Raw genomic sequence first — 24,279 nt, 5'->3', positions numbered from 1 at the left:
CTCAACACCTAAGATTAGGCCTTTTTGCTTTCTGTAAGTCATATCATGATAAAAATTAAAAAATAAAAAGGCAGGGCTTCCCTGGTGGCGCAGTGGTTGAGAGTCCGCCTGCCGATGCAGGGGACACGGGTTTGTGCCCCGGTCCGGGAAGATCCCACATGCCGCAGAGCGGCTGGGCCCGTGAGCCATGGCCGCTGGGCCTGCGCATCCAGAGCCTGTGCTCCGCAACGGGAGGGGCCGCAGCAGTGAGAGGCCCGCGTACCGCAAAAAGAAAATAATAATAAAATAAAATAAAATAATAAATAAAAAGGCAGAGGGCTGTAGAAAACATTTTTGTGATGCCTCAAAAAGTTACACATACAATGATCATATGATCCAGCAATTCCCTTTCTGGGTACAACCTCACAAGAATTGAAAACAGGTCCTCAAATCTTCATGTACGTGTTCGAGAAAACACTGCTCACAATAGTTGAAAAGGTGGAAACAACCCAATGACCATCAACGGATGAATGGATGAATGAAGTGTGGTGTCTTCATATGCTGGAATACTATTCAGTCATAAAAAAGAGAAAAGCACTGATACCCTCCAACATAGATGAGCCCTGAAAACACGCTGAGTGAAAGAAGCCAGATCTGAAAGGCCACACGCTGCACGACTCCGTTTACATATGTGATATTGTGACTTATCATAAGAAATATACATTTGGTCTTCCGCCCCATTTCTGGCATAGAGCTCCTAAAACCCTTGGGATTTCCTGTGAAGAGAGAGATAAAGGTGTCTTTCGTTATGTTATAGAGGTGACTTTTGAAAAACAACTCAAGGATAGAGGCTGGTTGCTAGGAGCACAAACCATGCAATTAGAGGGTTGGAACATTCAGCCCCAACCTCCCTATACCCCCCAATTCTGGGGATGGAAGAGGGGTTGGAGCTAGAGTTCAATCACCAATGGCCAATGACTTAATCAACTGTGCCTATGTAATGAAGCTTCCATAAAACCCCAAAGGATGGGCTTTGGAGAGCTTCCGGGTTGATGAACATGCAGAGGTGCTGGGAGGGTGGTGCGCTGGAAGAGGACATGGAAAATCCATGCCCTTTTCACACACCTTGCCCTATGCATCTCTTCCATCTGGCTGTTGATCCGTTTCCTTTATTTTTTTTTTAATATAAATTTATTTATTTATTTATTTTTGGTTGCGTTGGGTCTTCGTTGCTGCACACGGGCTTTCTCTAGTTGCGGCGAGCGGGGGCTGCTCTTTGTTGCGGTTCACGGACTTTGCATTGCGGTGGCTTCTCTTGTCGCGGAGCATGGACTCTAGGTGCGTGGGCTTCAGTAGTTGTGGCATGCGGGCTCAGCAGTTGTGGCTCGCGGGCTCTAGAGTGCAGGCTCAGTAGTTGCGGTGCAGGGCTTAGTTGCTCCACGGCATGTGGGATCCTCCCGGACCAGGGGTCGAACCGTGTCCCCTGCCTTGGCCGACGGATTCTCAACCGCTGTGCCACCAGGGAAGTCCCTCCCTTTCCTTTAATATCCTTTGTAATAAACCTGTAATCTAGTGAGTGAATGGATTTCCTGAGTTCTCTCACTGGCTCTAGCAAATTAATCAAACCCAAGGAAGGGATTATGGAAACCTCTGATTTATAGCCATTGGTCAAAAGTACAGGTGACCACCTGGACTTGTGACTGGCATCTAAAGAGGGGTGGTGGAGGACAGTCTTGTTGTACTGAGCCCTTAAGCCGTGGGGTCTGATGCTATCTCTGGGTAGACAGTGCCATAACTGAGTTGAATTATAGGACACCCAGCTGGTGTCAGAGAATTGTTCATGTGGGGAAAGCATGTTTAATATGAAATGTCCACAACAGGCAAATCCATAGAGATAGAAGGCAGATTAGTGGCTGCCAGGGGCTGGGGGAGGGGGGATGGGGAGTGACTGCTAATGGGGACGGGGTCTCCTTTTGGGGTGATGAAAATATTCTGGAACTAGACACAGGTGGTGGTTTCACAACACTGTGAATGTACTAAATGCCACTCCATTGCTCACTTTATTTATTTATTTTTAAAATTTATTTATTTATTTATTTTGGCTGCATTGGGTCTTCGTTGCTGCGCACGGGCTTTCTGTAGTTGCGGCGAGCGGGGGCTACTCTTCGTTGCGGTGCGCGGGCTTCTCATTGCGGTGGCTTCTCTTGTTGCGGAGCATGGGCTCTAGGCATGTGGGCTTCAGTAGTTGTGGCTCACGGGCTTAGTTGTTCCGCGGCATGTGGGATCTTCCTGGACCAGGGCTCGAACCCATGTTCCCTGCATTGGCAGGCAGATTCTTAACCACTGCGCCACCAGGGAAGTCCTGTTCACTTTAAAAGTTGAATTTTCTGTGAATTTCCTGGGGAGGCTCATACCTGGGAGGCATGAGAAGCCGTCCCATGACAGCTTTCCAAGAGAGGTAAGGAGGTGAGTGGTGATGGCTTCCGAGAAACTCCCCCCAGGCCTCCAAACTCTGGGTTCCCAGGGCACCCAGGCATTCTGACAAGACTCAGATGAGGTCTGCGTGGCCTGTGTGGACACGTGCAAGATCCTATGGTGAGATCGTCCCCTACAACTCTACCCACCTTACTTGCCCCTCAAAGTCTTTGTTTCCTTATCCCTAGAAAGGAAATGAGTCCCATGGAAAGAAGAGGACTGGTCCAGCCTCCCAACCAGCTGCAGTCAGTTGGACATGATGGTGACGTGAGCAGAGAGACGTCTCTACCAAGCACCTGCTGAATGCCCGGGGCATCACATCGAGAGCCTCAGCCCTCCACCCCCATAGCTGGGCGATAATCCCACTGACAGAAGCTGAGGCTGAGACCCAGTGGAGCCAGAGGCTTGGTGGGACTCACACAGCTGGAGGTGGGGAAGGCCTGGACTCCATTTCTCCAGTAGGAGCCTTGCTGTGTGACACCCCTCCTTGTATCTGTTGCCTGCACACACCCCGTCACACTTTACACACCCCCATGATCTGCTTTGCACAGTGGCCCATCCTGAGGCCAGGAAGCTGGGAGTAGGCACAGGAATGGATGCCTGGGGCCAGGAGTCCGGAGCAGTAGAGCAAGGGCTGGGTACCCCAGGAGAAAGGATGTTCCTGGGGCACCCTCTACCCCTCTATCCTCTGGTGGCTGGACTTGATACCAGCCTTCACTGCCCCAGGTCCCAGCACCACAATTCTCTGCCACCTCTTCTTCAGGCCCATCCAAAGGATGGGGGTCCAGAGTAGCTTCATCCCTGCCCAAGCCTTCAAGAAGCCCCCAGTCTGGGGCAGACAGAGACAAGCAAGCACACACACTCCCAGCGCTGTGGGGTCAGGGCTGGGCTGGAGGAAGGCATGGGGTTGGAAGCACCCTGCTGAGCCTGGAAAGGAAATGTCAGAGAAGGCTTCCTGGAGGAGGGGCTTTCTGAGTAGGGTTTTGAGGAATGGATAGGAGTTCCCCAGCTGAAGATGAGTAACTGCAAAAACACCCAGTTTATCAAGCACCTGCTATGTGCCTGGTCCTGTTTTACACCTCATTTGACCTTCTCTCCAGTGAAAGTCTCAATCCTTCCTTATTTTCCAGATGAAGAAATAGAGGTGTGATGGAGAGGAATGGTTTGCCCCAGGTTGCACTTTCTGGCCGTTTTTTTTTCCTCTGCTTCCTTTGTTTTTCACTATCTTCAGCCTTTGACCCTAAGCAAAGAGGGGAGAGCAGGAATCTCATCAGGGAAGAAAGCCACCTCATCCCTTAAGCTCCTGTTGTGGAGTTTAGCACATAGTAATAAATCTTTTTTGAGAAAATTATTCTTCCCTCCAGTCCACCAAGCTGGGATGATGTCCCCATTTCACAGAAGAGGATACTGAGGCTCAGAGAGGCTCCTGAGGGGGATTTCCCAGCATACCGAGGAGCTCCTACCCATCAGAAAGCACTGCCCCCTGAAAAGCAGCCGAAGACCCCGCCCAGTTGTGGTCCCTGGAGTGTTTACTCTGCACCCACGGTGGGCGGGACCAGGCAGGCGGGGGCGGACAAAGTCCGGGGACTATAAAGGCTAGTCCAGCAGCGTCCGGTCAGTCCCAGCTTAGAGCTTAACTAACACAGCCATGCCAGGGCAGAGACCGACACCACCACACTGCTCTCCGATGCTGCTGATGCTGTTCATGTTCTCCTGCCTGCCGTCGCGAGGCGACCTATCTCTGGCCCAGGAGCACCTCCCCACTTTCCCGGGACCCTCAAACGTGCACTCCAGTCCTGATGTCTCCAGATTCCGGGAGTTGCGGAAACGCTACGAAGATTTGCTGACCCGGCTTCGAGCGAACCAGACCCGGGAAGACTCGAACCCGGACCTCATTCCCCTTCCTCAAGTCCTGGTAGTCACTCCAAAGCGTGAGTAAAATCTCGGAGACCCCACCCTGGGCAGCTCCCATCATTTAACCAGTGGTTCTTAGACATAGAGGCCTAGACCTGCCGCCGAGCCTCAGTTTTCCCATCCGTGAACCCGGCAAGTTTTCCCATCCGTCACCCCTCGAGGCTGATGGGGGAACTAAAGGCTGGGTTTGCATCAGGACCAGGCGAGGCTTAGCCAACCTGAGATGTTACAACACCTCCCCGGGTGGCAGATGGGGAAACTAAGGCCAGAGAATCCAGAGACTCTACTTAAGACTCAAAGAGTCCGGAGAACCCAGAGACAAGGTTGGGCGAGGGCACGTGGTCCCTGCTCTTGGATGTGAGGAAAGGGTTGGAGGGGGATTTCCAGTGGGAAGGATCCAGGGGTCCGGCGGAAGGGCGGAATGGGGGAAGGGACAGAGTGGTGCACAGAGATGCGCAGAACCTGCTTGGGCTGGTTCCAAATCTGATGAAATCGCGCGCCAAGGCACTGCTAAAGTTGCACGTGACTGGTGCCTTAGGGAGGGAGTGGAGTATTTTCACGCCCTCCACCGAGCCTCCAGCGGATGGAGGGGGTGCAAGGAGATGTGGGCTGCGCTAGGAACTGGGAGTTGAGGGGAGGATGTCAGGCCAGAAGGAAGAGCTCTTATCCCGCCCTAATCCCACTTGTGCTGTGGGACTCCAGGAAAACTTCCCTCTCTCTGAGCCTAGTGACTGGGTGGTGAGCCCTCAAACCTCAGTCTCCCCAGTCTCCCCAACATCTGTACCAGCCTGGAGGTCTGAGAATCCTGGGGAGCCAGACACCCTTCATTTCTCAGATATGGAGGAAACCAGAGAGTTGAAAACACAGTAGCTCGTTAACTAAGCACCTACTATGTGTCAGGCACAGTGGTGACCAAGCAGACAGAAATCCCCGCTGAGATTCTGGTGGGGGAGGCAAATAATAGACAACCAAATAAAATAGGTCGGTGCCAATTTTAGGCAGGCTGGAGTGGTACGTAACCAGCCATGCTGAGATTCAGGGGAGGAGTGTGGCCGGTAGAGGAAGTAGCTTGTGCAAAGGCCGTGAGGTAAGATCTAGCTTGGGGTGTTGGAGGAAATGGGCACACACACACACCACCACCACCCCGCGCCCGGCACACAGTAGGCCCGTGAATGACTGGTTTCCCTCTCTCCCATAGTGCGACTTGGACCAGGCGGCCACCTGCACCTGCGCATCCCCCGGGTCGACTTAACTGAGGGGCTCCCTGCAGCCTCCCGCCTGCATAGGGCCCTTCTCCGGCTGTCCCCGAAGGCGCGGAGCTCGTGGGACGTGACGCGGCCACTACAGCGTCAGCTCAGCCTCGGAAGCTCCCGGGCTCCCGCAATACGCCTGCGACCGTTGCGGCGACCGGAGCAGTTGCTGGAGGCATTGTCTTCTGCACAGCCCCAGCTTGAGCTGCACTGGCGGACAAGCGCCACCAGGAGGCGACGCCACGCGCATGCTCGCACCCGGGACGGTTGCCCGCTAGGGGAGGGGCGCTGCTGTCGCCTGCAGAGCCTGCGCGCGTCGCTCGAGGACCTGGGCTGGGCTGACTGGGTGTTGGCGCCGCGCGAGCTGGACGTGCGCATGTGCACCGGCGCGTGCCCGAGCCACTTCCGATCGGCTAACACGCACGCGCAGATGCAAGCGCGCCTGCATGGCCTGAACCCTGATGCTGCGCCTGCCCCATGCTGCGTGCCAGCCAGCTACGATCCGGTGGTGCTCATGCACCAAGACAGCGACGGCCGCGTGTCACTCACGCCCTTCGACGACCTCGTGGCCAAGGACTGCCACTGCGTGTGAGCAGCCCTGGTCCTTCACTTATGGCACAAATGCAATGGAAATGACTTCAGTTGTCCTTGTCTGTCTAGTGGGCTCGTGGAACCTGAAATACCCGATTCCTAACCATTGCTGTCTGCTCCCTCCTGGCCCAAACCTATGTATTTATGTTTGTATTTATTATTAATTTATTGGGGTGATCTGCCTGGGAACTGGAGGGCTGGGGAGGCGTGGTCTGACAGGGTGTGCGTTTATGGAAAACTCTGGTAATAAAAATGAAGCTGTCTGACCTGACCCCTGTGGTGTCCAGGATGGAGCTGGTGACCTTGGGAAGAGCCCACCCCCGCTGGCCTCAGTTCCCTCAGGGGAGCTGATATGAGATGATTGGAACAGTCCGGGGAATGGGTGGCAGGACGTTCTTGGGGATGCCAAGAGATTGGACGGTGGTCACGATGCCAATGGTCCTCAAGCGCAGCCGGGGACATCCCTCTCTCTGTTTCTGTGCTTCTCTACCTCCCCATTCCTCTGCTTTTGTTTCTGAGACCCTTTTGGGTCTCAGCCTCCCTCCATCTCTTCTGATCTCTCAGTACTCCTGTTTCCGTAATTATCTGGCCCTGTCTCTATCACCATCCTGCTCTCTCTCCCTCCATGGGGGTCACCTTTCCAAACACAGGCAGCCCAGAGTCACATGCATTGTGTGTGAATCTGCCCCCGACCTGGAAGAGTCCCATTACCTCTCCTGTTTGTGGCACCTCCCTTCATGTTAATCATGCCTTTATCCTTTCATATAAAAAGAGCAGGGAGAGGGACTTCCCTGGTGGCACAGTGGTTAAGAATCCACCTGCTAAAGCAGGGGACGTGGGTTCGAGCCCTGGTCCGGGAAGATCCCACGTGCCATGGAGCAACTAAGCCCGTGTGCCACAACTACTGAAGCCCGCATGCCTAGAGCCCATGCTCTGCAACAAAGGAATCCACTGCAATGAGAAGCCTGAGCACCGCAATGAAGAGTAGCCCCCACTCGCCACAACTAGAGAAAAGCCCGTGCACAGCAATGACGACCCAACGCAGCCAAAAATAAATTAATTAACTAACTAATTTTAAAAAAAGAGCAGGGAGAAGTAAGCTGTGAAGAACGTTTTCATGCACACCACATCTCCCAGGTTATATCTTTTCCTACTTAGGATCTTAGAATTGCTGAGCTGTACCAAGCCCAGCCCCTTCCCCACACCCACTTGCCTGTTCACCCTGAGGAACTGTCATGGGAGTCTGGAGGACAGAGCACCCAGCTTCAGCAGTGAGTGAGATGTGTCCCCTGTGAACCCCACCATCCAGAGGCAGATCTGAATGACTGCAGGTGCCCCGAATGTATTCAGTGAGTACCCACTTTGTGCCAGGCCATGGCTGGGCACTGAGGACACGAAGGAGCAACGTAGGCAAACTTTTACGACTCCATTCAAGCTCAGCTGAGTGCAGGGACAAATGAGTAGAAGATAAATCATAAGCGGCTGATGGTAGTAAGAATCGTGCAAAGAGGTCAACCGAGGCAATGCATTAGTGAGCAGAGGAAGACAGATTTTTGGCAGCAGGAGTGGGGGCTCGAGTAGTGTCCAGGGCAGGGATGCAGGGGTGCAAGGAAGCTGAAGACCCTCATAGGTTGCCTCTCCCACCCTGGGTCACTCCCAGGTGTTGGGGAAGCCAAGGGAACCTCAAAATTAAACTCAATGTCAGGATCACCCAAAGGTAGCAGCTGTCATACTGAGTCTCTCCCCAAACATCAACTGTTGCCTTTGCCGGACACTGCTGCCCATGTGCCTTTTCACACCTCCAGGCTGGTCCCCCTGCCCAGTGTGCCTTGTCCTTTCTACTTCTCGAACACCTATGCATCCTTCAAAACACACTTCAGATTCCCCTCTTACGTACAGCCCTTTTTAAACTCCTTCATTCATCTCCCTCTGGGGACCGTCGTTCCATCTCTCCTTCTGGCCCAGGCTTGACCTCCCAGGACTGGGGGTGTCTGTGTCCAGCTCTGTCTCCCCTAGTTTGGGGGCTTGGCAGGAGTCGGGCTGGGAGCAGCTGACAGGAAACCCAGCTGAGGCATGAGCTTGAACAAACTCTTGAAATACACTGAGCTCTGGGAGTGATGAACTCTGCCTGAGGAGGAACCAGGGAAGGGTTCTCAGAGTGGCATTGGCATTGCACCTGGGCCTTGAAGGATGAGTTAAGGTATCTCAGCATATTAGAGCTAAAACAGCCTTAGAGGCCAATTTTAATCACCTTGTTTTACAGATGGGGGAACTGAAGCCCAGAGGGTTAATGGCAGAGTCAGGAAGTGGACCCATGCCTCCTGATGCCCAGACCAGAGTTCTGCATCTGTATTTAGATGCTTAAGAGTGAGAAAACGTGGAAGGGGATGGCAATCTGGGCAAAAGGAAAGGCATGGGTAAATGACATGAGAAAATGAAAGCTTCAGGAGGGAGGTGAGCTTGATGGAGAGGAGGCCCAGACCAGAAGGGCAGAGGAATGGGAGAGGGCAGTGGGTTGGTCAGGGCTGGGTCACGCAGGTCTCAACCACCAGGCTGAGAATCTGGGGGCAGTGGGGAGCCATAGAGTGTGCGTGAGCAGGGGAGGGGCGCAGTCCCATTCATGAGTTATAAGGATCCCTTTGAGGCTAGTGTGGGCTGCCCTGGGGGGCCAAGTCTGGATACCAGGCACCTGAGAAGGGGGCCTGAGAGTGACAGAGGGGAGAGACTGGAGGTTGGGAGCAATTTGGGAGTCCCAGACCTCTCGTCTTGGAAGCCCAGCAGCCTCATCTGTCCCGCAGAACTTATTGGGCAATACTTGCACACCAACGGGAGGGTGACGACAGAGTTCACACGTTGACCCTCCCATCCCTGTGTTGGCGTCTCTCCTTCTCCACTTCTAGCAGCTGAGTGGCCTGAGGAGCAGAGTGGTCTAGGGAGGGGGCTGCAGAGCCTCCCTGGGGCCTCAAGGATGATCCTTCCCTGGCCCCATTCCTCAGATGGGAAGACTGAGGCCAGGGAAGATCCAGGGTGCCCCAAGTCACCTGGAAGGGGGTAGGCTGGAGTTTGAGATGTTGAAGGCTCAGCGCCCAGAGATCACATACTCTTCTTCATCCGATGGGGCCTGGCCCAGCGACTGCAAGTTGCAGTAGACAGGCTGGGAATCATGGTGGCGGCTCTCATAGTTCATGTAGAAGTCGTTGTCCTCTGAAGGGTGAGGCCTGTGGGGACAGACAGATGGCAGGGCAGGTAGGATTCAGGAAGCGGGCACATCAGCTTTGAGAGGCAACGTAGTTCAGGGCGATTGAGTCCACTCCTAATATTTACATATGAGAAAAGTGAGTCATGGGGCAGTGTTCTCCCAGCCTGGCCCAACTTTCTGTGAGGAAAGCAAGTAAGGGGCAGTGATTCAGGGAATATTCGTGGATTCAGCGTTGTAACGCTGTGGTCCAAGGACCTTGAGTCATTGTAGGGTTTTTTTCTTCCTTAAAGTTGAGATGGTTGCCCATTTTTTTACATTAAATTCTAGATTTTGTTTTCCTCTTGAAAAACTGGAAGCTCTAGTCACACCAGCCACATGAACACAAGTAGCTGGAGCTGAACCAGTGCCCCTTCAGATGGGAAATGTTTTCACCACGTCCCCAGAAGCAGCTGAATTTGTGGTCTTGATACAAAAATAAATCTCTGAGCCTCAGTTTCCCCATCCACAAAATGGATCAGGGAGGAGGTAGCTTCTTAGGAGTGTCTTGCTATGGTGGGCAAGATACCCAGAGAAGAACTTTCCTGCCTCCAGAACATCCTAACACCCCCACCCCCGCTCCTCTTGTAAAAAAGGCCACTTTGGGTAAATGGTGTCTATCAGTCATTTGTACTTTAGTATAATTTACTCCAAATACATAAATGGTTGTGTGGGGATGGAACTCAGGGTTTGTTTCTTGCTTCTGCTTCTGACCTTGGGCATGTCATTCCCCTGCCTTCCAGAACCTCCATTTCTTTCTTTCTTTCTTTCTTTCTTTTTCTTTTTTCAGCCACACCGCACGACTCGTAGGACCTTAGTTCCCCGACCAGGGATTGAACCCGCACCCTCACCAGTGAAAGCACAGCGTCCTAACCACTGGACCACCAGGGAATTTCCAGAACCTCCATCTCTGCAACTTTAAAATGTAGGTTGGGATTGACACATCCAATTCTTAACAGTGTTTTTAGAGGAGACTGGTCCTGAGGTCTTGGTGACAGCGAGGCAGAGGCAAGCATCAGAACACAAGCTGCCTTAGGGAGTGTGGTGCCTTCAACTCCTTACCTCAGCCCACTTCTGCATTTGAGCTCTATTTGCATCTGCTTTGCATATTCTCTTATTTCTCACCAATAGTCTCTCACAGGCCTCCCCACCTTTTGGATTCTGCGGCCGCAAAACCCAGCCACGACCCTCTTCCCTTCCTGCTTGGATCCTCCCAGCCCCCTCCAACTTCAGCCCTGATGTCTTGCCTTCTCAAAACACATCCACAGCAGATTCTCTGTTCTCTCCCACTGCCAGGCTTTTGCCCTTCCTTGTGCCTGCCCCCCTGAAATCCCCTCCACTCCCTCATCCAACCTGGAAAAGTTGAACCCATCTATCTAAGCCCAGGCAACTTTGGAGGCAGGACTTTGTGGGGAGAGAGAGACACAGATGGCTCTCTTAGCATCTCCTGTGTGTCAGAAGGAGACCGGAGTGCTGTCCCATTTTACAGAGACCGAAACAGAAGTTCAGAGACGGCCCTGGGTCACACGACATCTGAGCCCAGGCTGCTGACTGCTACCGCAGAACCCCGACTCTGCCTTGAACACCTGCCTCCTCTCTCCCAATCCTTGGCAGCCAGAAGCTGGGTTTGCGGGTCATGAGAGGAACACTTGTCTCCTACACAAGAACTCAATTCTTATCCCAACTCCATGAGGCGGAGGGCTGTTATCGTTCCCATTTTATCGGTGAAGAAACGGTGACCCAGAGAGGTGGAAATGACTTGCCCAAGATCACACAGCCTGTAAGAGGCAGAGCTGGGAATTGAACCCTGGCCATCTGGCTCCAGAGTCTTGCAAGCAGATGTGTGTGGGTCACTCACCTGTGTTCAGCCCACTGGTGCCTGGCAGCTGGTTGGCCCACAAACATGTTCTCATAGTCAGAAGTGGAAGATCCGGGCAGGGTGGCTGCTGGGAGCTTAGGGCTGAGGCCCCGGCTACTATACCGTGGCTGCTGGCCCGAACCAGACCTGGGACCATTCTGAGCAGCCCACGTTTTGCTCATGCCCCAGCTACTGCCTACCCGACGTCTACAGAGTCTCCACGCCAGCACTGGGCCAGCAATGGCAAGCATGAGGAGCAGGCTTCCACCGGCCACCAGAGCTCCTGTGGTTATCATGGTCAGGGGAAGGCCACAGCGCACTTCCAAGAAGGCAGAGACGTTGCGCCAGGCGCCGGTGGACACATCCAGGCACAGCAGAGGCTGTGGGCCAGAGCAGTTGTCCCGCCGGACCTCGTGCCAGGGTGATAGGCCACAGCTGCAGTCAGCCCTCAGGTCAAGGTCACAGTGTTCGGCCAGTGCCCTGTCTACGAGGTCCAGGGGGTTGTTGGTCACATCCAGGACCTGCAGCTTTCCCAGGTGAGCAAAAAAAAGCGGTGGGAGCTTTCGAAGGCCATTCCCAGACAGGTCGAGATGAAGCAGACTGCTGGCCTGCAGAGACTGGTTCTGAGGCAGCAGGCTCAGGTTTCGGCCACTGAAGTTCAGGCATGTGTCTGTGAACTCCCGGGTCCAGTCCACGTCCCCTGAGGACACGTGGCACGACAATTCCTGGCTGCCTGGACGGAGCAGTAACAGCAGCGGCAACAACAGCACCCACACCGGGGCGCCCCCCATGCAAGCAACCTAAGCGGAGACACCGGAATCCAAGCCCCAGCCTCAGTCTGGGGTCACCCTCCCCCTCGCCACCTATGTTTGTTATATACATTTTTAATAGCCGAGAGCAGCTCAGGCCACTTCTGAAGTGTTAAAACTTAGCCCTTCCGCTGGTGGCTCCTCTTTGATTGGCTCTGGCCCCCTGCCTCAGTCTCCCCTTCCGGGGAATGGGTACCTAACCGGGATGCCTCAGGGGCTTGGAAGGCGAGGAGGAGACCTGACCCAGACAACCCCTTCCCCTTCTCTCAGATCAGCCCCTTTGGGCTAAGTTGCCCAATTTCCCCCAACATTTCAGGAGCCCTCTCTGGCCAAGTCGGGACTACATGTAAATGAGCCGTTGCCCCGGAAACGACCCCGCCCCTCTGCCTTTCTTTTCCGAACTGCAGGCTGTTGGGAGTCTTGGGCTGGAGGTGGGGGTGGGGGTGGGGGGTGCTGCTGACGGGGTCCCACCAGCTGTGGTTTGCACAGACCCAAGTTCTAGTGCCTCCGTCCTACCTTTCTGGTCCCCCTGCCACGCCTTGGCCTCTGTCGTGCTAGAAGTCTCCGGTGCCGAGGGGCTGCGTCGTGGCTCACCTGGACGCAGGGGTCAGAGGGTCTGACCCTCCGCGGATCCGGATCCACTGCGGTGCCTGGCGCTTCTCAGGCTCTGTACCCAGCGACTCAGGGGAAGAGGAACTGGTGTCGGCTGAAGTGCAGAGGGGAAGAATGAAGAAGATACAGAGACCCGCCCCCACCCCCTCCCCGCTGAAAGGCCTCAAGGACCAGGATTCTTACGGGAAGGGCAGGGGCAGCCTGCTTCCTTCTTGCTGGAACCCAATGACTACATGTCCCCCAGTAACACCCCAACTAACTGCTACCTCATCAGCTCACTTCCTGGTCTCAGCTCAGTTGAATCCCAACCCATGCATTCATTTATTCGTTCAACAAACATCATCCATGCTGAGCCCCCAAGAGACTTCAGTCCTGTCCAGTTGCTTCAGGAGCAACCAGTCTCGGAAAAAGACAGAACCGGACACAGGCACCCCAAGTCTGATGGAGTCAGGTCAAGGCCAGAGTGAGGGACAGGGTACTGGAAGTTTTCCTGGAGAGGAGACATTAGAATTGGGGTTTCAACACATGAGTAGGAGTTTGCCAAGGATTCCTTGGCAAACGGCCTTTGACTTTCCAAGCTCCTAGCCTCTCCCACAAGATCAGAGCTCTCCTCATGTACAAATCATGCCTCCATGCTGCAGGGGGGATGTGAGGAGGGCTCCCTGGGGGAGGGGATGTTGAGTCTGGGGCTTGGAGGATGAGTTGCAGTGGAAGGCAGAAAGGAATGCATTGCAGATTCCAGGCAGAAGGCACAGCAGGAGTAAAGGTCCTGCAGCTTGAGAAAGCATGGCCGGCTGGGACAGCGTGGTTAGGAGTGGCTGGAAGGGACTGACTAAATGGAGGAACTGGTGACATGGGCAGGTTGGGGAGGCAGCACAGGCCTCCAAAGCCAGGCGGAGGAGTGGGGCTTTATTCCCAGGGCCAAGCAGGTATGTGAGCAGGGGAGGGGCACTGTGTCAAAAGATTCTTCTGGAGTGAGTCTGGGGTCTGGAGGTGGCAAACCTTTTGAGGAGCCTGGAGTCCCAGAGGGAGAGGGGGAGCTGAGTCAGACCTGAGGGACAGTGACACAAGAGAGATTGAGGAGGGAATGGGTACAGGTAGGCTGGCAGAGAGTCTCAACGTCACTGGGGTCCGGGCTTCAGGCAGACCAGGTTCAAATCCTTTCCAGCCCCTGGCTCACTGCTTGACCTTAACTGTTCTGTACCTCAGTTTCCACATCTGTAAAATGGTACCTCAGTTTCCACATCTGTAAAATGGTACCTCAGTTTCCACATCTGTAAAATGGGATAAATGTCAAGAGTCTTTCCTGGACTCTGGGAGGCTGGAGTCTACTCCCCCACGCTTTCCCCTCTCCTCAGACTCTGCCCCTTTTCCATCTCCAAACTCAGACGAATGGTCAAAGGTCTTGAACTGAGACTTTGGGGAAGGGCTACAATTTGTTCTTCAACAACCCAAAGATACTCACTCCTAGTAAAACACAGCAGATCACAGCAACTCTGAGATACTGTTTGATTCCATCTATCAGATGGGCAAAAATTCAAACGTGTGATGACACCCTGTGCTGGCCAGGCTGTGGGGAAACAGGCAACCCCACACATTGCTGGGGGAGCATCTGTGGTGCAGCCCGATGTAAGGCATCCTGTCACAGGAATGATGAAGGCGCATGCCCACTGATCCAGCATCCCACTCCTGGGACTCCTGAATATTTTCATGTTTACAACATGACAGGGGCAGGAACTGATGAGTGGATAAACTAAATGTAGTCCATCCATACCGTGAACATTATTTGGCCATAAAAAGGAATGAAGCTCTGATACACACTACACGCGGATGAACCTCAAAAACATTATGCTGAGTGAACAAAGCCAGACACAAAAGACTACACAGTGTATGATTTCATTAATATAAAGTATCCAGAACAGGCAAATCCACAGAGACAGATAGTAGATTAGTGATTGTCAGGGGCTGGGGAGTGGGATACGGAGAGTGACTGCTAATGGGGACGGGGTTTCCTTTTGAGGTAATAAAAGTGTTCTGGAACTAAATAGGGATGCTGGTTGCACACACTGTGAATGTACTAAAAATCACTGAATTGTTCACTTTAAAGTGGCTAACGTGGTAAATTTTTGTTAAGTGTACTTTGCACAATTTAAAAAAAAAGTCACCTGAAACTTACAAGATATCGTAAATCAACTATACTTGAATAAAAAAAAATTTTTAAGGCAAAAAGATGACAGAGCTACAGGATGATTCATTGCAGCACTGCTTGTTTTATGAAAACAAAAATTGGAAACCACCTAAGGGATTGGTTTGATCAATAACAGCTCATCTATCCTGGGAGGTGCTACAGAGTCATGAAAATGAAATTATAGATCTCTATGAAACAATAAGGAAAGACTCATTCATTTCCTCCACAAACAATTATTAAGCTCCTACTGTGTGCCAGGCACTGGTCTAGGAGCTGCAGATACAGCCATGAACAAAACAGACAAACTCCCAATCCCCGTGGAGTTCTTGTAGTAGTCGGGGAGGCTGGAAACATGCGGAATCTCTCAAGAAAATATGGAACTTCCCTGGTGACGCAGTGGTTAAGAACCCGCCTGCCAATGCAGGGGACACAGGTTCGATCCCTGGTCCGCGAAGATCCCACATGCCACGGAGCAACTAAGCCCATGCACCACAACTACCGAACCTGCGCTCGAGAGCCCGCAAGCCGCAACTACTGAGCCCGCATGCCACAGCTACTGAAGCCTGTGCACCTAGAGCCCCTGCTCTGCAACAAGAGAAGCCACCGCAGTGAGAAGCCCATGCGCCGTAATGAAGAGTAGCCCCCTCTCGCCACAACTAGAGAAAGCCCGCACGCAGCAACAAAGACCCAGCGCAGCCAAAAATTAATTAATTGATTAAAACATATGTAACAGGTGGCAGAGAAAGTAAAGTTGGGAAGCAAGCAGGGAGGGTGGCAACTTTTTAATGGGATGATCAAGGGAGGGTTTATTGCAAAGGATAAGGGGGCTTATTGAGTAAGGAGGTGGGGGAAGGGCATGCAGGGAGTAGAACAGCCTGTGTAAAGGCCCTGGGGCGAGAGTGGGCCTGGGTGAGAGCAGATGTCTTCAAATGAATATGTTAACTGGCGTGGGGGGGAAAGCAGCTTCCTACAGAAACTTTTTTTTTAAATCGATTTATTTTTGACTGAGTTGGGTCTTCATTGCTGCGTACTGGCTTTCTCAAGTTGCAGTGAGTGGGGGCTACTTCTCATTGCGGTGTGCAGACTTCTCTTGTTGCAGAGCACTGGCTCTAGGTGCACGGGCTTCAGTAGTTGTGGCACACGGACTTACTTGCTCCGTGGTATGTGGGATCTTCCCGGACCAGGGCTCGAACCCATGTCCCCTGCGTTGGCAGGTGGATTCTTAACCACTGCGCCACCAGAGAAGCCCCCCTATAGAAACTTTTGATGAAACAGGAAAAACAAATACCCTGGGGTTACCTCTTAGTGGCAGATGGATGGGAAGGAGAAGCTCCCCATGTATATTTTTATTTTTTTTCCTTTAGAATCCTATCATGTCATGTGAATACAAATCAGTCAACACGTTCAATCCAAACATTGAAATCAGCCAACAAGCACACACAAGAAATCAGGCTTTTAGGATGAGAGGGACAGAGGGGCGCCAGCTGGCGGGCCTGGGTGTGGGTGGATTCCAACACTGAGGCCTCTTAGAATGGGAGGAAATGAGGAAATGAAGTGAAGGAAATGAGGAACTAAAGGGCCAGACACTCAGGCTTGGGGTGGACTATGTGGGCGTGGGACAGGCCGGCTTGGGGCCTGAGACAGTGGGTTCTGGAGGTGGGTCTGGGGGAGCCTGGGGCCTGGGCCTTCCTGCTGCAGCCCTGGCAGGCCATGGCTAGGCTGTGGGAAGAGGGGCTACACCGGCCCTCAACCTGGCTGAGAGGAACCAGAAACTTCCAGAGGGCTCACCTTCATACTCCCCCTCCTGCCCATATGAGTCCCAGGCAGGGCCAACCTGTCAGCACAGAGACCTCTGTAGAGCCTCAGAGACACCTAGAGACCTTCAGAAACCCCAGAGAAACCCAGAAAAACGCAGACATCCCCAAGACCCCAGAGATACCTAGAAGAAATTCAGAGACCACTCCCAAAGACAAAGACAGATATGCGGGGCGTACCCTGGGGTAACCCAGCCTCAGGGCCACCAACTTGTGGTCCCACAGTTTTGCCACATTTGCCCAACACCCTCCGATCCCCAGTACGCACCCTGTGCTGAGTGAGGCCTCGGTGTGTCCCCAGGAGCCCCTCGTCTGGGGAGCTGGAGAGGGGCCAAGGGTTTCCCCTCCCCACATCCACCTCCAGTTCCGTCCCGAGGCTCTCACACTTATCTGGAATCAACCCCTCTCCACCTCCGAGCTTCCCCAGGGTGAGGTCTCTAAACCTCTGGCCTCAGCCCCTTCCTGCCATCTCCATTCTCCCTGTGACAGCCTTTGAACTACCGACACCCCCATCCCCTGGCTCTGGTCTGGCTACTCTTAGAATCCAGTCTCACCCCAGGGAGGGTCTAGGGCAGGTTGCTAGGCAGCCCAGGCCACAGTAGAAGCCCTTTACAGGGCCTGGGGATCTTGAGGCCTCTGAGGAGCTCTGGAGCTGGCTGGTCAGGACCACAGGCAGTTATGATGCCCAAGGGCTGGGCTAAGGTGGCCAAGCAACTTACGGGCAAACCTGGAATGTGAGCAGACTCCAGCAACTGCAGACCTCCATGCGTTAATTCAGCAAACAGTGCACTGAGCCACTTCATTGCTGTGTGACCTGGGGCCAGTACCTTAAACCCTCTGTTTCTCCACTTCTTCCTTTGTAATTTTTAAAATAAATTTATTTATCTATGTATTTATTTTTGGCTGCGATTGGTCTTTGTTGCTGCACACGGGTTTTCTCTAGTTGTGGCGAGCGGGGGCTACTCTTCCTTGTGGTGCGTGTGCTTCTCATTGTGGTGGCTTCTCTTGTTGCCGAGCATGTGCTCTAGGTGCCCGGGCTTCAGTAATTGTGGTCCGCAGGCTCCATAGTTGTGGCTCGCGGACTCTAGAGCGCAGGCTCAGCAGTTGTGGCGCATGGGCTTAGTTGCTCCGCGGCATGTGGGATCTTCCTGGACCAGGGCTCAAACCTGTGTCCCCTGCATTGGCAGATGGATTCGTAACCACTGTGCCACCAGGGAAGGCCCAATTTTTTTTTTAAGTTTTTTTTTTTTTTGGATGTGGACAATTTTTAAAGTCTTTATTGAATGTGTTACAATATTGCTTCTTTCTTATGTTTCGGTTTTTTGGCTGGGAGGCATGTGGGATCTTGGCTCTCCCACCAGGGATCGAACCCTCACCCCCTGCATTGGAAGGCGAAGTCTTAACCACTGGACCACCAGGGACGTCCCTCTGCTTCCTCCTTTGTAAAATGAGGACAGTGAAAACCACCGTGCAAGGTGGCCGTGAAGGGCTGGGAGACGGACGTGAATGTTAGCATGTGCCTGGTACCAGGCCGTGTGTGACTAATACACAGCTGAGTGTCCTAAGGGTGGGGGAGGTGTAAATGGTCCATCATGCACAAAAATCGAATTCAGAAGGTAAAGCTTGATTTTTAATGTAATGGAAAGACCTTATTTGAGGTCACATAGCTTCGTTGGTTACAGTAACATTTTAGAAGCCAAAGAATGCCTTTAGGAGAGGGGTGGGCAAACAAAATGTGGCACCAGGGCAGCTGCGGTCAGCAAGCACCCTCCACCTGCCAGACCGGCATTTCTCTGCTGAGGCTGCTCTGGTCACAGGATGCCACATTGTTGGCCCACACGGCTCTCCTGGGAGCTGCCCTGACCACAGACGGAAGGAGAGTTGATTAGAAACGCCTCGGCTTCCTCCTCCCTCCTCCCTTGGGTAGGACGTCTCAGAGGCACTTGCTCTTGGCGGGCTTCTTGAGGGCCCAGTGGGAACCCAGCCTTGTGGAGCCTGCTCGTTGGCGCCCCCTGCAGGTCCCCGTCTCTCTTCTCACCCGGACCAGGGCTTCCTCCCAAATAATTACTGTCTTGAATTCCGATCTCCGGTCAACTTCCAGGGGGTCCCAAATTAAGATAGGTGGAGGAATATAAAGAAACATTATAAGCCGTCAGATTTTTTAAACATTTTAAGTAATTATAACTAGCAGCAGCCGAGCACTGGCTATTAAGCGATGTCATCTTCACTATAGCTTCTTGAGGTAGGAACTGTCATTACCCCCCCATTTCACAGACGGGGAAACTGAGCCACAGTGTGTTTGAGTAGCTTGCCCAAGGCTCTACAGCAACCGAGGGTGAGCCCTCAAACCGTGTGGTTAACCATTAGGCTACACTGTGCTCAGACAAGATTCATTTGTCTGCATCTACGTAGAAGCGTGTGCAGAGCCATTGCGCGGCACACGATGACAATCTGCCGCTCCTGGATGCGCAGGTTTAGACTTGACTTCATGGTAGTGGCTGCCTGGGGGTGGCGGGGCTAAGAAGGTTATTTAGCTTATTTGCTAGGTTTTATTTAATTTATTTTTTACTTTTGGTAAGATTTCCTTCCTTCCAGAAATATTTACTGAGCACCTACCAGATGCAGCAAAACTCTCACCCTTAGAAAGGTGAATTGGGGGAGGGGTGGGAGGTTGGGAGAGATCCGATGAACCGTAAATTAGCAAATTTAAAGGAGGTTGGGAAATAATAGGGCTGGGGAGAGGAAAAGTTAGAAAGAATTTGGGGGATTTGGAGAGAAAGACAGGGCGGTTTGCAGTTTTGAAGAGGGTTCGTGAAAGAAAACCTCTCGAGGGGGAAAAAAAAGAAAACAGACAAAAAAGGAAAAAAACATGTGCAGGTAAGAGCTCAAAATGAGAACACTTTGGGGGGGATGGGAGAACTGGGTGATTTTTTCTGTATTTTTCTTCTTTTTTGCCATGAAATAATTCAGTACATAAATATGTAAATATACATTTGGAAGCCTACTTGGGGGCATGGGCAAGGTCAACAGAGGTGTACCAGATTCCAAGCCTGAAACTCGGGGTCTCAAGAGCCACTCCAAAGGCGCGCTAAGGCGGGGCCCGCTGGGACCCTCCGGAGTTGTACTTGCGAATCTCTGCTGCCCTCGTGTGGCCAGACTCGGGATTGCAGGTTCTGGTGGCTTTCGCAGAGGCAGAGAATTGGTCCCTCCCACTTCTCTGACTCCCAAACTCCATCCCGACCAACACGGGGAGGATGGGGGGAGTTCAAGACGGTCTGTGTCGCTCTCAGGCTGAGACCCCTGAAGGAGGGTACTGGAGGCCTCAGACCCCAGAACAGAGGGGACATTGGTAATTTTTAACTCATTCGGTCGGCAACAGGTATTTATTAAGCGTCTGTGTGCCAAGACTTGTAAGTGCTAGGGACACAGCACTGAACAAAATGATAGAATTCCCTGCCCTCACAGAACTCATGGGTTACTGGGGACATTGGCAATCAACGTGCAAAAATAAGATTTGCGGGAAAACCCAACAGGGCAATGTGATCCAGATGGTTGGAGGGCCTCTCTGAGGCCTGAAGGACAAAGAGAGGCGGGCTATGGGGAAGGGCTGGGGAAGGGTGTCCAAGGCCGGGCGGACAGCCTGTGCAGAGGCTTTGGGGTGGGAATGAGCTGGGTGCAGACAACAGGATCATGGACAAAACTGACCAGTTTCTGGTCCTTAGTGAGCATCCACTCCCCAGTGCTGTTATTCAGCAGAGGAAGCCCCCCACCCAAAGGGAAGAAAAGACCCCTCCCCCTGTACAGCCCCGGGATCTTAGGACTTCAGGTTGCCATGGAAAATCCACCACAGGAAGAGAGGCGGAGCTCCAGAGAGAGGTGGCGAGGGAGGGGCGTTGCCAGGGCACCCCAAAGTGGGACCCGGTGCCTCCACTCCCTAATGTGCGTCCCCGGGCGAGTGGCTCCCCGGCTTTGAGCCTCAGATGTATCTGCAGAACTTCCTCTGTAGCTGCGATAGGTTTCTCCCTCCCCCATTTCTCCCTTCCCTGCTCTTGAGGTTTCCACAAAATGCCTCCAATCTCCCAGAGTATCCCAGACCCAGACAGGGAGCTGGGGGCACTCCGGTGAGTGGGGTGCTGCCTCTGGGTCGCCCATGTATCTCCCTTCATGCTTCTCTGGGCCTCAGTTTCCCCATTCTGTAACATGGGGAGAAAAAAGTGCTGCCTCTCTCAGGAGGCTGCTGGGAGGATTTTAAGGGATGATCAGAGCTGGGCGTACCAATTCCTACGGATTAGTTTGACTCTGGAAAGTGCAGGGCGGAGGGGCGGAGTCTTGATTTGTGAGCTGTGGAGCCATGGAAGGTGCTGGAAGCCTGGCAGTGTACTGGCTCAGGCTGAGCTTCACGGAGGATGAACGGGGGAGTGAGCTGTGGGTTCGACTGAGGCTCCTCCACTCAGTCCTCCTGTGTCCCTTCTCTCGCCTGAGTTCCTCAAGACCCTGAGAGCCTGGGGGCTGAGGTTCAAGGCCACACAGCCGGACCGACAGCGCCAGGGTTCAAACCCAGGTCCAGATCTTCCAAGCGGGGAGTTCTGCCTCCAGGTGATCGGCCTTGGGGTATAACCCCCATTTCGCAAACCCGAGACTACAAGGGTTTGCTGGCTGTCCAAAGAGTCCAGCCTGTCTTAATGACCCTCCGCCCTGTGTCCCTTCACAACCTCCTCCCCCACTACTTGCTCCTCCCACCAGGTCTAGGCTGGAACCCGCAGCCCAGCCTGCGCCGGTGCTCACCAGCTGCTGTGGCTTCTTCCCTCCCGGTGTTGTTTGGGTTTTAATTTTTCTGTTGCAGTTAGAAAATTACCCATAATTACAGCTTCTGAAAGGAAACGTCTCACGGCGCAGACCCTGCTCCCAGCTGTGGCCGCCTCCCACGCACGGCTGAGGAGGGGCTGCAGGGGTCTCCAGCCTGGATCCTGGCCCCTCCCCGAATCCCTCCCTTCCCCCGTCCCCCGCTCCCCATTAACGGGGCTGCTTCCACCTCCTGTGGAGAGGAAAAACCATCATCGGGAAAACCCAAACTAGCCTTCCCAACGACTCAAGCAACATATTCATGGACCCCTACCGCTCTGTCTGCAGGGAAAGCAGATCCAGAGGGAGGCGGAGGCTGCCAACAGATGACTTAGGCATTATTTTATCACAACAGTGACAAGTCCAACCAAGGCTAGTGCAGAACCAGTAATCTGGAGGAGATGGCCACGGAAGGCAAGGAGTTGGGGGAGGGAGAGATGGAGGAGGAGGAGAAGAAGGGGAGGAGGAGGGAGGAGAAGGGAAAAGAGGGAGAGGAGGAGAAAGAGAAGGGCGAGTGGGGGAGAAGAAGGAATAATGCGGCCAAAAGTCGAAGGAGGCCAGAACAGGCCAGGCCAAGAGCCAGAGAAAAGAGCGCTCCAGGAGGCAGGAACGGCCAGTGCAAAGGCCGAGAGGTGGGTCTGAAGAATGGAAGGGTTGGAAGGGAGTGAGGGGAGGGGTGGCTCCTCCTGCAGGCAATCCCCCTACCCTACAAGCAGAGCCGACTTCGGACTCTCCCAGGCACCGACCCCGACGTTAAGGAGCTGGGGTTTGGGGGCGTCGGTGGTCCCAAGAGTCAGAGACCCAGCTCAGGGCTGCAGTCCCCGGCAGCCACACGGGGGCGACCGGGAGCCGGCAAAGGAGCCGCAGGTCTGGGGCCCAGCCTTAACCCTTAGCGCTCCTTGCTTACCGTCCCCCGCCCCCACACCGGCTCCTAAATCAATTCCCGGGCCTGTCAGGTCCTCCAGGGCCTCTTACCGGGTCAACCTCCCTGCCTCCTCCACGCCATCCCGATCTACCTGGCAGCCCCAAGGAGCTTCTTAAAATCCTGACGTAGATCCCGCCCCTCGCGGCTACACACCTTCCTGTGGCTCCCTATTCCTTTTAAAACAAAGCCCAACCCGTCCCCACCAGGAATGGCCCGACCCGTTTCTTCCTTTCCCCCCGCCCTCCTCGCTCTGCTTCCAACACTTTAGCCGTGTGCCCACCTCAGGACCTTTGCACTTGCCGTTACTACAATCTGAACATTCTTCTTCCAGATCTTTCGGATCCACCCCCTCCCCTTATTAAATATATATATATATGTTTTTGCAAGGCGTGCGTTCTGGTTGGTTGTGCACGCGGCTCAGCTCCCCGGACGCCGCATGGGGGCTAGAGCTTGCTCTTCTCCGACTTTTCCGCCGGCGCCGAGGCAGTGTTTTGGAGATCCATCCCTGTTGCCATGAGAACCGCGCTAGTCTCTCCCGCCGGCCGCGCTTCCCCCTCCGCAGCTAGCCCCGCCACGGGCGCCTCCGCCTCCCAGCCTCCCTCCCTCCGCCTTCCGCCCCTGCGGTCGCCCCGTCCTCTTCACCGGGGTCCCCTCCCTCTGCCCATCACGTGGAACTCCCTGAAATTATCCTACTGTTCGCCAGCTTTTAACTGTCCGCCTTTCCCATCAGACCCTCTGCTCCACAAGCAGTAGCAACGTGTCCCGACTGGGTCCACAGAGCCCGGCACACAGAAGGCACTCAATAAATATTTGTCGGGAGGATGAAGACTCACATCGACTCAAGGAACCGGAGCTCAGAGAGGGCCATGGACCCGCCCAGGGCACACAGAATTCTGGGGAGCAACAGAGCATTAGGAGATAAATGGGGGCGCCTGGGGTGGTGGTGGGAGCGTCCGTGGGAATCACAGCTGTCACCAATACACTGTGTGGCTTGGGTGAGTCACACCCTCTCTGTGCCTGGCCGGGAGTAGTTGTTGGAGAGCGGTGATGGGAACGGGTATTACGATGAGGGTGTCCTTGACGCCCACGTTCACCGGTGGCCCCCGGGTCATTGGGCAGTCCCCATCTCGACGTCCGACTGAAGCTGGCCTGCCGCGCCCCCATTAGTGCGCAGCGCGGGCCCCTCCTCCGCGCCGGCCCGGGGCCCAGGAGGTCCGCGGGAGAGGAAGTTGGGGGAGGGGACGACCTGCTGGACAGGAAGTGGGAAGGGTTGGCGTGTCCCCCCCTCCCCCCCGGCCGTGGCCCCTCGGGATGGAGGCGGGGCTGGGGCCGGCCTGGCCCTTCCCTTCCTCTTCGCCTGTCTGGAACCGCAGCGGTTCAAGACTTCCCGCCCGGCAGAAGACCTGGGTGGGGAGGAGGCCGTTGGAGGCATAATGGGGGGTCGGCCGGCAGCGGGAGGGGCGCTCCGATCATCACATAACACACGACACAGGAAATGTGAGCGCACAGCCACACCACACACGTCCCAGGGAGCCAGCAATCCACCCATTCGGGGAGGCACACACACTAGTGCACAAAACCTGACGCAGCGTCACTCGGCCCCGCACGGCCGCCACGGACACATAACCACTGTCGCAGAGCCAGGGACAGTTGCCCAGACAGCGACTGGGTGCCTGCCAACCCCCCACGCACAACGACGCACACGTGCACTCACACAGGAACCGCGTGTTTACACACACACTTGTGGTCGTAAAAAGAAAGAAAAACAAAAAAACCTATGGCAAACG

General features: G+C 54.0%; 4 protein-coding genes across 4 annotated transcripts in view; 3 read left to right on the top strand and 1 right to left on the bottom strand.

The window, feature by feature from the left end:
* KXD1 (KxDL motif containing 1) overlaps window positions 1-24,279 on the top strand; it is a 256,867-nt gene that overhangs the window by 97,219 nt on the left and 135,369 nt on the right. The window lies entirely within an intron of this gene.
* Window positions 3,692-6,480, top strand: GDF15 (growth differentiation factor 15). The gene is made up of 2 exons (XM_004277545.4): window positions 3,692-4,385; window positions 5,567-6,480. Exons 1-2 carry the CDS (start codon window positions 4,103-4,105, stop codon window positions 6,208-6,210), a joined length of 927 nt encoding a protein of 308 aa, XP_004277593.1. The 5' UTR covers window positions 3,692-4,102; the 3' UTR covers window positions 6,211-6,480.
* On the bottom strand, window positions 8,716-12,800 carry LRRC25 (leucine rich repeat containing 25). Its single transcript, XM_004277544.4, has 3 exons — window positions 12,628-12,800; window positions 11,303-12,102; window positions 8,716-9,427 (listed from the first exon to the last, which is right to left on the bottom strand). Exons 2-3 carry the CDS (start codon window positions 12,091-12,093, stop codon window positions 9,289-9,291), a joined length of 930 nt encoding a protein of 309 aa, XP_004277592.1. The 5' UTR covers window positions 12,094-12,102; window positions 12,628-12,800; the 3' UTR covers window positions 8,716-9,288.
* UBA52 (ubiquitin A-52 residue ribosomal protein fusion product 1) overlaps window positions 18,809-24,279 on the top strand; it is a 143,973-nt gene continuing 138,502 nt past the window's right edge. The window contains exon 1 of the mRNA XM_049708751.1: window positions 18,809-18,814. The gene's annotated coding sequence lies outside the window, so the exon portion shown is untranslated. The remainder of the gene's footprint in view (window positions 18,815-24,279) is intronic.

This window comes from Orcinus orca, chromosome 3 (genome assembly GCF_937001465.1).
Source record: "Orcinus orca chromosome 3, mOrcOrc1.1, whole genome shotgun sequence".
Classification (NCBI taxonomy): Eukaryota; Metazoa; Chordata; class Mammalia; order Artiodactyla; family Delphinidae; genus Orcinus; species Orcinus orca.
Note: the sequence above shows the minus strand (reverse complement) of the source record. Positions and strands in the feature narration are given on the sequence as shown.